General features: G+C 54.4%; 5 protein-coding genes across 5 annotated transcripts; 2 read left to right on the forward strand and 3 right to left on the reverse strand.

The window, feature by feature from the left end:
- Window positions 1-148: 148 nt before the first annotated feature.
- ACO1O0_006302 (Asp-tRNA(Asn)/Glu-tRNA(Gln) amidotransferase subunit GatC) lies at window positions 149-706 on the reverse strand (the record flags this gene model as incomplete). The annotated part of the gene is made up of 1 exon (XM_083195696.1): window positions 149-706. The coding sequence occupies one exon, from the start codon at window positions 704-706 to the stop codon at window positions 149-151; it is 558 nt and encodes a 185-aa protein (XP_083048712.1).
- An 843-nt stretch (window positions 707-1,549) lies between these two features.
- Window positions 1,550-2,639, forward strand: SEC17 (alpha-soluble NSF attachment protein SEC17; the record flags this gene model as incomplete). Its single annotated transcript, XM_083195697.1, has 4 exons — window positions 1,550-1,582; window positions 1,654-1,777; window positions 1,853-2,159; window positions 2,225-2,639. The coding sequence occupies 4 exons, from the start codon at window positions 1,550-1,552 to the stop codon at window positions 2,637-2,639; spliced, it is 879 nt and encodes a 292-aa protein (XP_083048713.1).
- Window positions 2,640-4,578: 1,939 nt separating this feature from the next.
- ACO1O0_006304 (glucoamylase) lies at window positions 4,579-5,084 on the reverse strand (the record flags this gene model as incomplete). The annotated part of the gene is made up of 2 exons (XM_083195698.1): window positions 4,579-4,799; window positions 4,847-5,084. 2 exons carry the CDS (start codon window positions 5,082-5,084, stop codon window positions 4,579-4,581), a joined length of 459 nt encoding a protein of 152 aa, XP_083048714.1.
- A 1,185-nt stretch (window positions 5,085-6,269) lies between these two features.
- ACO1O0_006305 (U4/U6-U5 snRNP complex subunit SNU66) lies at window positions 6,270-8,285 on the forward strand (the record flags this gene model as incomplete). The annotated part of the gene is made up of 2 exons (XM_083195699.1): window positions 6,270-7,080; window positions 7,138-8,285. 2 exons carry the CDS (start codon window positions 6,270-6,272, stop codon window positions 8,283-8,285), a joined length of 1,959 nt encoding a protein of 652 aa, XP_083048715.1.
- Window positions 8,286-9,392: 1,107 nt separating this feature from the next.
- ACO1O0_006306 (uncharacterized protein) lies at window positions 9,393-12,166 on the reverse strand (the record flags this gene model as incomplete). The annotated part of the gene is made up of 3 exons (XM_083195700.1): window positions 9,393-10,222; window positions 10,345-11,301; window positions 11,407-12,166. 3 exons carry the CDS (start codon window positions 12,164-12,166, stop codon window positions 9,393-9,395), a joined length of 2,547 nt encoding a protein of 848 aa, XP_083048716.1.
- Between the last annotated feature and the right edge of the window lie 869 nt (window positions 12,167-13,035).

The following is a 13,035-nucleotide window of genomic DNA, read 5'->3' on the forward strand; positions in this document are numbered from 1 at the left end:
GTTGTATACTTTTACGAGACACCTCATGTGAGGAATGGTAATGACTTTTTCCTGTTCAATCTATCCTACATCTTGTGTATCTTTGCGCCTTTGGGGTATCATATAAACGACCAACAGAGAGAAATGGAAACTCGGGGGTATGATTCCATCACCCTGATGCCTCGTCCTGGCCCTTCTTCTTGCTCTGCACGACAAAGAACCTCCCCGCCCTCCTCGACGCCGTCGCCAGCGGATCCCAGTTCTCCGCCTCCGACTTGACCTTGGTCTTGACCCGCCTCGGCCGCTGGTAGTGCCCCACGCGCGTCTCCTCGTCCAGGAGTGGTCTGAGCTTGTCCAGCGTGATGGTGCCCTCCCGGAGGGCCTGCTCGGTCTCGTCGCGGATGGCGCGCAGGGGTTCGACGCCCGAGGTGTCGACGCGCTGGACGGCGCGCACGAAGCGCAGCTGGCTCTTCAGCGTGGCGATCATGGCGTCCTCGTCGGACTTTGATTTCGGGAGGGGCAGCGCGGAGAGACGGAGGAGGTGATGGAGCTGGGTGGGTGTGATTGTCTCGTCGGTCGTGGAGGAGGAGGATAGCAGGGACCGGACAGACCAGGTTGGCTTGGCGAGGATGTCCTGAGGGCTGGTGGTGGTGGTTTTGGTGGACAGGGGCCGCGAGTGACGGACAGCCTGGCGCAGAGCGAGGCGGCAATTGTTGCAGAGCGGCATTGTGGTCTTGATGGCTGTGTCGAGAGTGGTTGTGGTTGTCAACGTCTGGGTAGGTGCGCACGTTCGAAGTACGGATATATGGTATAAAAAAGGCGTCCCATTGCCTTCCTTCCATTCCAGGGTCCCCCACAGCTGAACACCTTCAATCCTGGCCAGGTAGGTCCCCACTGGGCCCTGAAACCTCATTCCCCTACCCTAGACACATAACGTCCGCAGGTCCTCAGGCTTACGCGAGGGGGTTTATCCCTTCAGGAGAGCAATGGACCTCTTGATGGTGCTTTTGACAGTCAGGAGGATTATCAAATATCTGGTCATGGTGATCACAATATACTGACGGCTGTCCCTAGGAGCATTGTAATCCTCTTGGAGCTGGGAAAGATGATGTGTTGGTGAGTGGAATTGGAAGCTTCAGGCTAGTGAGATGGGAAGTGATTGGCAACGATTATAGACTTGGTGATATATGGTTCGAGACCTTATCACTAATTGGATATAATCAATCCAAGTTAGTGGTTTTTATTTTAAGAATATAATAGTGACATGTCATATTAAAGAAGTACGACTATAGGTAGTATGGTTGCTAGGCGTGCATTCTGGCCGGCAGTTGTCAAGTTGTGGCTCTGCATTTCCTGTCGCCACAGCGTGGCGCAAACAGGAAGCCTGCAACCCACCTTGCTGGCGTCATTTGTCACTGCAACCTCCACTGCCCCAGGTCAGCTTCGGCGCTGTTCAACATCGAACCGACATCCTCAACTTCACGTCTAGATACCCATCCCGACCACGCCTTGTCGCGTTCGAGATCCATCCCCATCGTAACCCACCCATTTGAACCTACAGAAAGTCAACATGGCACAAGATCCCCGCGCCCTGCTGCAAAAGGTGCGTACCGTCTGCCCCTCCCCCGCCATCCATCCATGCCGAACCCATCGACTGACACTCCACTGTCGCAGGCCCAGAAGGCGCTTCAAGGCGCCGGCAGCGGCTTCAGCTTCTTCGGCGGCCGCGAGGAGAAGTACCAGAATGCCGCCGACATGTTCATCGAAGCGGCCAACGCCTTCAAGATGCAGCAGCAGAGTACGCCACCTGACCAGTCATGATATCGTCGCCTTCTCCCCCCTCAAGACTGACCCGTTTCCCACTCTCTTTCAGGCGCCGAAGCCGGCCAGGCCTTTGAGCAGGCCGCACAAATACAGAACAAGAACCTCAGCGAGCCCGACGACGCTGCCAACACCATGGTCGACGCCTTCAAGGCCTACCGCAAGCCCGACCCACAGGCCGCCGTCCGCTGCCTCAACTTCGCCATCGACCGCTACTGCCAGAAGGGCAACTTCCGCCGCGCGGCCAGCCACAAGGAGAACCTGGGAGAGATGTACGAGCAGGAGCTGGGCGATTCCAAGGGCGCGCTCGAGGCGTACGAGGCGGCTGCTCAGTGGTACGAGGGCGACAACGCGACCGCGTAAGGCCCCCGCTCTCATGTGAACAAGAGAAGAGAAAAAAGAGACTGACGCGTGGATAATGCAGGCTGGCCAATAAGCTGTGGCTCAAGGTAGCCGACATGTCGGCCCTCGAGGAGAACTATTACAAGTCCATCGAGATCTTCGAAAAGGTGGCTCAGCAGTCCATCAACAACAACCTGATGAAGTACAGCGTCAAGGACTACCTCCTCAAGGCGGGCATCTGCCACCTCGCCACCGGCGACCTGGTGGCCGCACAGCGCGCCCTCGAGCGCTACCGCGAAATCGACCCAAGCTTCATCTCGCAGCGCGAGCACATGCTCCTGACGGACCTGGTCGAGGCCGTCGAGGGCAAGAGCCAGGAGCAGTTCACCGACAAGCTCTACCAGTACGACCAGATCAGCAAGCTGGACAAGTGGAAGACGACCATGCTGGTGCGGGTCAAGAACTCGATCGAGGAAGCGGATGATGAGTTTGCGTAAAGGGGTTCAGGGGGTGGTGGCGTATAGCTTGCACGGGTAGTTGGATGGATGAGCAAGTAGATGCATTTCGGCCTTGTTTACGGATCGGAGACATATCGGCTCCGTCGAACCATGATTACCATTTTTTATCGGAGTTCATAAAGACCATTTTTAGGTATAGCAAATGAGCACACGGGCCCGTGATGGAATCACCATCTCATGTTTGAGTATTAGACCTGAGCATATGATGGTGTCGGGGCTCAGAATTGACGAAGGTCCCAAGATTACTCCCCCCGTGCATAAGTATCAGTACTTACGACCTCCACGTGTCCGACCTGGACACTGCTGTTCGACACGCTCGAGGGACCACATAGACGCGATTTGGGTCCCTCTCCCATGTGAGTGAGCCATCCGTATTGACCACGATGTACTTGTACTCCATGGCCTGGCCCGCAGGTAGCTTGACAGTACCTTTCCAGACGGGGTCCGCATCCGTGTACTGTGACGCACTCAGGGCCACGGCCTTGTCCTTATCCCAACTGCCGAGTTCCCCGGTGTTGCCCACAATCTTCATGGTCTGCCCAAACTTTGTTCGGGCACGAACTTGGAACGTTACATCCACGGATGTCGGAGTGGCACATGGGGGTAAGCTCGTTGTCGGGGCTGGTACTTTGTCTATGGGAGTCTGGTTGTCAGGAAAAGATGTTTTTGTAACACTCGAGTAGGATCCGACCGCGGAAGTCCTCTGGCATGTTCTTGGTATGGATATGGTGGTGTCATTTGCCCACGAACGTGGTACAATTCCTTCGCGGCGAGCCGCGATGGTGAGAAAGGAGGCATATGACCAGGTCAAGTCAGATGCTCCAAGGGGACTCCCAGTATCTTTGGAGTATTGCTCCGACATGGAACCATCTTGGGCGATATATTTTGCAGTTAAGTTGACAAAACCATCGGCATAAGATGATATAGCGTTGAACAACGTCGTGTACGTGGGCGAGCCAGCGTCATAAATCCCCATACCGACATCAGGGGCAAGGTCTTGGAAAAAGGCCAGAGAGGTCTCGGTTATGTTCATGGAGTTTTCCTGTTTCCACGTGTATAGCGCGTCATAGAGCTGCTCTGCCACGGCCAGGGTGTTTAAATACCATGGATTGCCCCCATAATACACGTCTTCGGAATACCTGCCGACCGCGATGGCTGTCCCTTGTGGTATCCCACGATTGACTTCATACCAACGGAAGGAGTCCACAACGGCTTTGAGGTTTGCAAGCGCTTTGTCGCTGCATGGTTGAAAAGTGGCGGCATTGCACCCTAGACTAGAGTCGAATGTATGTATCGAAGCTAGGACCGAGTTGGCATCTTTCCCCGTCCGTCCATGGTCAGTGTTGACTTAAGGAGTTAGTGTAGGCTTCCTCATTTCCACCAAAGGGGTCCTCACTATTGGAATCAATGTAGGCTCCGGATGGGACCCAGAAATCTTGTAAGAAGCAGAGAATATGGGGAGCTACTGCCGAGTACTTGTCTCCTGGTTGACCCAGCTCTGCCGCCAACGAGGCGCCTTCTACCAAGGCTGGCGAAGTTGATGGTCAGTTTCATAAACTACGATATCTCCGCGATTTCTTGCCCCCCCTCACCTCGATGTTGGCTCGCAATGGTAAAGAATGAGCTTCCACTGACTTCCTCCCACAGGTCGAAGCCAGTACTGTTCCTAGACCGACATCGTTAGCCTGGATCATGGCACACCATTGGAAATGGGGCTACCAGTATTGAGCGACATATTCAAGATCATTGCGGGCAATTGGCCACACAATATCCAACGCTGTTGACTCATAGTCGTTTTCAATGAGCCACTTGGCATAGTTGATCAAGGCTATTGCCCGGAGCGGAGGTCCATCTCGTTGGGGACGCCCTTGTCAACTGTAAGTGCACGTCAAACAGAGACGAATGCAGTGAGAGTACCCTAATTGCCCGTGAAAGCGTTCAAGTCGACCTCAAACTTAGGCTCCCCGAGACTAGAGCCGTCGGCGAGCGATCCCGAGGGATTGGAGACGCCTTGGATCACCGCCTGTGCCCCAATGTACTCTTGGATGTGACGCTGCAGGCTCTCATCATACGAGTGCGTTAGTCTGTCGACGACGTTCTTGAATACCAGAGCGCTATCTCTGGTCCAAGTATAGAAATCTAAGCGGCGTCAGCTTCGGGATGCCCGCTTGTCAAAAAAGACATACAGGACGGTTCGACCCTGTCCGGGGAGGCAATGGCGACCCCTGGAGCAGCACCAGAGGCGGTACATCCGTCGGCTCCAATGTTACACAGCAGTCGTTCCAAGGCAATAGGAGTCTGGATCTCGATAAAGCCATCCACCGAGCGCTGGAGCGTAGCCCTGTGGCTTTCAACCTTTGGGCGGCCTAGGACGGACTGGAGTGCATACGAGCCTAGGAGCAGGGCGGAAGAGAAGAAGTGCATGGCAGGCTCGGCTACATACGAGGCGTTGGATACGGCAAACGGGGGAGTGATCGGTGATTCCATTTTGTTATACTAGCTGATGTGCCAGCATCAATAGCACCGCGGTTGTGAGGGGAAGACGGGCTTCTTGTGATGGATGCAGCCCAGGTGCCATCGACAAAGATGCCGTTGAGCTCATGCGGAAGCTGCGACTGGACAGGACAGACGCAAGTGACGCAATACAAGCAGCTTCACTCGAGCCCGTCCCGCCAACAGAGTAACAACATGTATGCAGGTCCATACTGGGGAAAATCAAAGTTCTGACGCCAGCCCGATCAAAAATTATGGGCATGCGATACCAGTAGTATTAGGGAAGGAAAGCTCTAACAGACACCAGAGATACTCCGTCGCTGACCGAATTTGACTGGCCATCTGGCAAGCGTTCCGTCTTAGGCGACGTGGCAGCACAGCGGACTAGGGCTCATGGACTACGCACTTTTTGACGTCTTGAAGGATACATAAAGCTTGCACAGCAAAATGTTTACTTGGGGTCAACCTCTCTCGGCCCCGACCCGGTCGTTGTTGATTCCGAGGCCACATCGGGACCAAGAGCGCCTGCGCGGATGACGAGGACACACAACACAAGCCAGTTGACCTCCACAAACATTGGGTAAACAACCCAAAGGAAATGTAGGCATCACTATGGTTTACCTCAACCTCAAAGACCAACGGTCTCGGAAAAAAGGGGTGGAATATAGCGCCTTGGAACATCCCCTAGGCAGGCTCAAACCGTCTTGCGACGGCGAACTAGCCAGGCAGGATGAACCATTTGTCTTGGACCTGTCGACAGGAAGATTGACACCATAGCAAGTTGATGGCTCCATATGTTATCGAGCTGCTCAGCAGTCGACCCTGACTCTTTCAAGCAGAGGACCGCTGGCACAGATCCGTGGTGAAGAAGAAAAAACGAAAGGAAAGAAATTTCGACGCCGCGATGATAAAGTACTGGGGAGTGGGGCAACCACGTGACTTACTAGCTCACCTGCATAGGTATGCCTGCCTCAGGTGCGCCTCAGCACCTCTGACACTGGCAGGGGTTCCAAGGTTTCCACTCCAAGACTGCCTCACGTCACGTCGCGAGTTGCCTGCATCGCACTCATCAACTTTTCCGGCATCCAGCGCGTTCCCGAACAGCACCCAGCAACCATGGACGCCGCCACGATTGAGGAGACCAACCGCATCCGGGTCTCGCTGGGCATGAAGCCTCTGCCAGTCCCCGGCGAGGCTCCCAAACCCGCAGAGACCAATGGATCCGATAGTGAGGAGGAACCTGCCAGCACTGTCGAGACCCGCCAAGCCCAGTCCTACGCCAACTACCAAAAAGCCATGGAGGCTGGGGCCGCCAACAAGAGACGTGAAGAAAAGGTTGCCGCGATCCGAAAAGCTCGAGACCAGGCGCAGCGCCTCGCGAAGCTTGAAGGCGAAGGCTTGGGCGAATCCAAAGACAGCGGCGATCTTGACGCGAAGGCGTGGCTCATGGGTCAGAAGAAGCGCCAAAAGAATATCGATAAGGCGCGGAAGCTTGAGGAAGAGCTTGCCGCCGCTGAGGCTGCTGCTGCTGCCGCCGTTCAGTATACATCCAAGGATCTGGCTGGCATCAACGTCGCGCACGACACCTCGGCTTTTCTAGATGGAGACGACCAGGTCCTTACGCTCAAAGACACCACAATTGACGAGAATGAGGAGGAGGGCGACGTGCTAGAGAACATCAACCTACGAGACCAAGAGAAGCTCGTGGACCGCTTAGATCTCAAGAAGAAGCGCCCGGGGTATGATCCAAACGACGATGACGCCGATGGGGGTATCTTGGCCCAATACGACGATGAGATCCACGGAAAGAAGAGCAAGAAGTTTACCCTAGATGCTGGAGGCTCATTCGCCGAGCTAGCGGATATTCTTGATCAACCAGCGGGTAAGGGCCCGAAGGCTCAGAACGTAAGCCTGGATGATATTGTTGGTAAGTGTATCATGGACGGACAAATCAAGCTCAATAAACTAACCATTCAACCTCTAGGTGATGCCCCCATATCCTCAGATTACCTGGCGCCGTCAGAAATCAAAATCAAGAAACCCAAGAAGAAGAAGAACAAGGGTATGAGGAAGAAACAGGTTGACGAGGACGACATCTTCCCCGCAGACACGGCAGTCACAGACAACCAGGCTATGGATGTCGACACCAAGGAGCCCGCACCTAGCAAAAAGAGGAAGGCCGTCGAGGATGACTTTGTCGACGACGAAGATCTCCAGGCGTCTCTGGCTATCCAGAGGAAAAACGCGCTGAAGAAGCGGAAGAAGACGCGCCCCGAAGATATCGCCAAACTGCTGAAGGAACAAGACGACGAGGCTGCGCAAGAAGATGGCAATGGCCAAGAAGGGGGGCTCGTGATTGGCGAAATTTCGGAATTTGTTTCTGGTCTTAGCAAACCAGATGAAGATGAGGAGCGCACACGGAGACGGAGGAAGCTGACCACTAAGAGCCCTGAGCCACCTGAGGCCCAAGAAGATCAAGACATGGAGGATGCGCACGATGGCGAGGACGCCCGGGTGAAACATGAAAGTCCCATGCCTGAAGCCAACGAGGAGGAAGTTATTGAGGAGGAAAAAACGGTCGGAGAGGGCATGGGTGCTGCGCTCTCATTGCTCCGTGAGCGCGGGCTTGTGGAGGCGTCCCGTGGAGACCAGGAATACGAGAATCTTCGCAACCGCGAGGAGTTCTTGACCAGGAAGCGGCTGCTGGAGGAAGAGCTTGACGAGCAGACTCGGCAGCAGCGTGAACGTGACAGGAGGAGCGGCAGGTTGGACAAGATGTCTACACGCGAGCGGGAAGAGTACGCCCGGCAACAGAACACTTGGCGCGACCAGCAGCAATCGAGGAGGATGGCCGAGCTCTTCGTAGGCGGTTATAAGCCCAACGTCCAGCTGAAATATGTCGATGATCATGGGCGATCGTTAAACCAGAAGGAAGCCTTTAAGCACCTTAGCCATCAGTTCCACGGAAAGGGCAGCGGCAAGGGCAAGACGGAGAAACGCCTCAAGCAGATCGAAGACGAGAAACGACGCGAGGCACAGAGCATGTTCGATGCTACCCAGAACGGCGGTATGAGCAACGCAACAGCACAGCAGCTTAAGAAACGGAGGGAAGCAGGTGTGCGACTCGGATAAAAGAGAAGGACAAGGGACGGATCAGAAAGGGCAACCAAAAGGTGCACCACCTAATACCCTTCACGTATACTACATTACTTTATATTCTGCTGACACGAATAATGAGTTTTCCAGACCACAAGGTTCGTCTTCTTTCTCTATCAACTCCCCCGTTTGAGTTGGATACGCGTACTGTTTGCTCGTTTTCCTTGCTGGGAAGCATCAGGTTATGTTCCCGCCATCCCACGTAGACACCCCTCAGGAGACGGCCCCCGACCCCATGATGACCATGTGACACTCACAATGAACGAGCTATGGCTTACCCAGTAAGAAACATTTGATGAAACTTGGTTCAAAAGCTAGCCATGAGATCACTGTTTGACCTGGCTGTTTCTATTAAACAGACGAAAGGAAGATATCGGCTCTCTTGACCGGGAGGAAGTAACTTCTTTTTTAGCCTTACCCTATCTCTTACCCCCACGACCTTCGCTCCCCTCTCTCATATCCTTCCAGCCCTCCGACAAATCCTCTTGACACTTGTTAATCTGGCTGTACATGTCTGCGAGCATCTCCTCCACTGTCTCCTTATCCGCCGTCCAGGGTGCAGCGGGCTCCTCCCCAGGTTCCTCCTTGGGATAGGCCAGGTCGCGCCATGCAGCCGAGTAGTCTCCCCCGGGGCGCCGCTTAGTAGAAAGAGACGAGGCGGTTTGGTGAGCCATGGTTGTGTTGTGAATGCAACTTGTTCCGAGCTCGCGGAGACAGGAGCTGGAATAGTTATTGAGCTGGGGGAGGAATAGGAGATGGTACTCGTGATTTGTAGTCGTCAGGTCCCCTTTTGTTCGTCCCAAACACTATTAGAGTGATTGCCCTAGCACAATGAAACCCGTTTCGCATATGGAAACCATGTTGAGCAATACAAAGCATGCAGTTTGTTTGCCTTTGCGTCCAATGATATCACATAAATTTGAACAACCATCACCACTTCAAAAGTAGCCTCAGTGTGTCATAACAGAAATTCCATGTATATCCAGGTCGCTTGCTTAGGTCAAGTTCCGTGTACGCCAAACTAATAAGCCCGATAACCCAATAACGCCATGCCTTGCCCCCTAGTCGTGTACTGTCATATATCTATAATGAAACCTTGGCGCCGATACCACTGCCTACGTAGTGCACCTGCTCGATCCAATTGCCCATCCGAACTGTCACTTCCGCGACCGCATCCAGCTTCAGCCTCCCACCAAGGGCCTCCTTCAATTTATCGTAGCCGATGGATCCCGGGGACCATACCACAGGAAGTTTGGGCGTTCTTGAAAGACCCGGCGGTGCAGGGAAAGATTGGTCAGTCAGGATCTGACCGACGGGCTCAGTATGGTTGTAGTATGCCGTGGCGTTGACGTAGTCCAGGTACACCGTATTATGCTGAAGAGGGGAGGCCAGAATGAAGGTTGCTGTCGATGAGAACAGATGGAAGGTAGCGTCTCGGATAAAGCCGTTGTCTCCACGATCATCATCATCTTCTCCTGGAAGATTGAGCCGTGGTGTAGGGATTGTCAGGTTGAGCACTGACAGGGCCTCGCCAAGCTCTGGCATGGTCGGTATACTCCCAGGGTGGGTTCTTAGTTCCAAGGTCGTGTTCTTCCCTGACATATAATCGGACAAGAGACGTCTAGCGTTCCTGTGAGCCTTCTCGCCCCCGAACTTGACTGGATCCCACGTCGCCTCGACAATGTTATCCGTGTTGTTCCCAAGCTGGAGGTTGACGTCGGTCACGACAGCCTCCCCAATCATTTCGCCGCGGTCAAGAATGTGAACATTTAGGTGTGGTATGAATCCCGTGTAAGGTAGGGGGTTGGTAAAGTTGACCCTCGCCTGCATGTGTATGCCGGTTTCGGACGTGTTCAAGATGCGTAATTGGTCGACAAGTGGCTCCAAGGCCTCGAAGGTATTCCCCGGCATCGCTGGGAGCTGATCAGCCAAATTCTCTCGCAGACTTGTGAGACGATGATAAGAAATACATAATAGTATGAACACAACATCGTCCTTACAAGTGCTATCGCGAGCTACCAAAAGGAGGACGAACGGTTTACTGGGATTGTGCCATCGGCAGGGATCCCCTTGAGGTCTAGGATCCCAAGCACCGTGCCCACTCGGACGTCAACGGCAGCCTTGACGTCGAGAAGGATATCTTCATCGCCGAATAGCATCTTTTGAAGGACGTCGGCAAAAACTGTGTTATTGGTGACGTCGAGGGGCACGTCGACTACGTGGGACGTTATATTGAGCAGAGTCTCGTCATCAACCGTGAGCTTGGTCGAGCTCGCATCCCCCCAATTCCGCATGTTGAGCTCGCCCAGTTTGTCGCCCTTGTAAAAGAGATCAGCATCGGACCGGATGCTGTGGACTCCCAGGTCAAGGTTCAGCTCCTCGGGAAGCGCTGCCAGAACCTCGATAGTACCAGAGACTCGAGGGACCCCATCAGGATCGGTGGGGTCAGAAAATGGGCTCGGCAGCTTGAAGTCGACGTCCTTGGCTGTGAAGTTGCGAATCACATCACCAAATGAGCGGCCAGGGAATGCGACAGGCATGGTGATACTCTGCAGAATGGACGAAATCCACTCTGGAGTGTCCGAATCCTCAATCTTGCTTCCGCGAACAAAGACCTCGGCATCCTTTCCATGAAGATAGCTCTCCATGAAGTGATCGAGTGGGGATAGATTGCTCTGCGGGCAAGTCCGGGTCAAGGATTTCGGGATCTTGCGCATGATACCCAAGGCGTCTGCGTGGACGTCTTGACCGGCCCGTACCTTGATAAACTCGGTGACAGCCTCCGCGACTGAGATGTAGGGATCCGAAGAGTCACAGTTGGCCATCAAAATCTCGAAGCCTAGTGGCGGTACGTCGAGGGAAACTGGGTAGTCATTATGGAGTGACAAGGACACGTTGGCACCCACGGCCTTCTGCCCATGGCGACCCAGGGGAACATCGATGAAAACAAGGCGCTCGATCTTGTAATCGGGAACGGAGGGTATCTTGTTTGCTGCGAAGGTATCAGCAGAGTTCTAGTATGTAGACCTCCTCTATCACTGTAGGATCAACTTCTCCCCAAAGTACAGAGTAGCAAAGGAGCGGTAGAGAGATTGACCTTCAAAAACCATGGATTCCACCACATCATGAGATCCCAAAGGAATGATCCCAGACTTGAGACTAATAGAAGTTGATCCCGTCACCTTGAGCTGGTTGAGCTTTCCCTCTAGCCAGTTGTTGGCGATTTTACGGATGATTTCGGCATCCCCAGGGTTGAGATCAGTCACAAAATCCATGTCGGTGCTGTGGCCATCGACAATGTCGATCGTGAGGGGCGGCACAACAGCAGAGCCGAGGAGGGAGTTATCATAATGAGGCAGGTAGACGTTGACGCGCGTCTCCTCCGTCTGGAGCTTCCTCATGAGGGAGGTAGCGAATCTGCCAATGCGCCGGGCGTTGACATTGTCGACTCGCGAGCCATCTAGTCGAAAGTTGGCTTGGATACGGGCCTTGACACCGTCACTTGTGATGGACTCAACAGAGAGGCTTGTCGGTTCGAGAACGGCGGCGTTCTCGGCATACTGCTTGATTGCGCCAGGCATGAGGAAGCCACAGAGAAGCACGGCAACAACAAGGATGACCATGAATATCCCTGCAGCTATACTTGGCCAGCGCCAGCCGCGGTAGGACCCGGGTTCCGACTGCTTCCCCCGCTGACTCGAGGCCCGTGACGATTGCCGTGGGTGGCCATCATGATCATCGGCTTCGCTGTTGTGGTCCTGCTCGCCGGCGAGCAGTGACGCAGTCTCCGGGAATTCCGGGCAATCCTGATAATTGGTCTCGCCGGAGAGAAGGGGCGACCTCTCGGAGGCCGGCATGGCGGGGGAGGGCGTGCAGTTGGGCGACTGGATCTATCGCAGAGTCGCAGCAGCTGGCATGGAGGCGTCTATAGAGGGGTACTATCGGGCGTTGAAGCGGGAGTGACGAGAGCAGCGAGTTTGATCGCACGCAATGTTAGGACTGGGGTGATAGCGATGTCGGGTTCGGTCTGTGGCAATAGAAGGGTTTGGGGGGGGGATCGTTGATGATGGATGATGTTATCGAGTAGGTTTCGTCACGGAGGCGCGCGTCGTCGATGACTTAAGTGATCGGGCTGCCACCAAGTTGGGGACGAAATCCAAATCCAAGGGTCATGCAGGTGGCAGCGTGGCAGCGTGGCACTGTGGCAGGGTGGGAGAGGAGGCTGTGATTGGCTGGCTCCTCCCGCAGCCAGCGTGAGCCAGGCACAGAGCTGGCGCTAGTCCGGCAAGAGGCAAGTGTGATTTTTATGTCATCGTGGTGAACTTGGAGTGGGCGACAAAAAGAGCTCAACGTGGGGCGGGCGGGACGTGGACGGAACCTACGGCATTTTTATGTCAGCAGGTACACTGTACAGCACATCGCTCCAAGGACTGGTTGTACACATGTAGAGTGGTAATAGCATGAGTTTCCAGGGGGTGTTTCTGCAATGGAGCACACAGGTGTGTTGGGATGTTGCTTACCGTGTACCGGGTATAGTTTGACGTGTTCCTGCATCGCCTTTCCATCCTGACTTGGAGCCCTCGAAGCCCTTGAAGCCTTACCGGGTACGGAGGTTCGCTGAGCCACTGACTCACGGGGCTTGACAACCTAGGGCCCTACAGGCCCCAGGGCTACTAGTATTAGTGCTGCTAGTACTATTTGTACCTGTGCTCACTGCTAGGCATGC

This window comes from Amphichorda felina (assembly GCF_050947745.1).
Source record: "Amphichorda felina strain 45539 chromosome Unknown scaffold_6, whole genome shotgun sequence".
Lineage (NCBI taxonomy): Eukaryota > Fungi > Ascomycota > Sordariomycetes > Hypocreales > Bionectriaceae > Amphichorda > Amphichorda felina.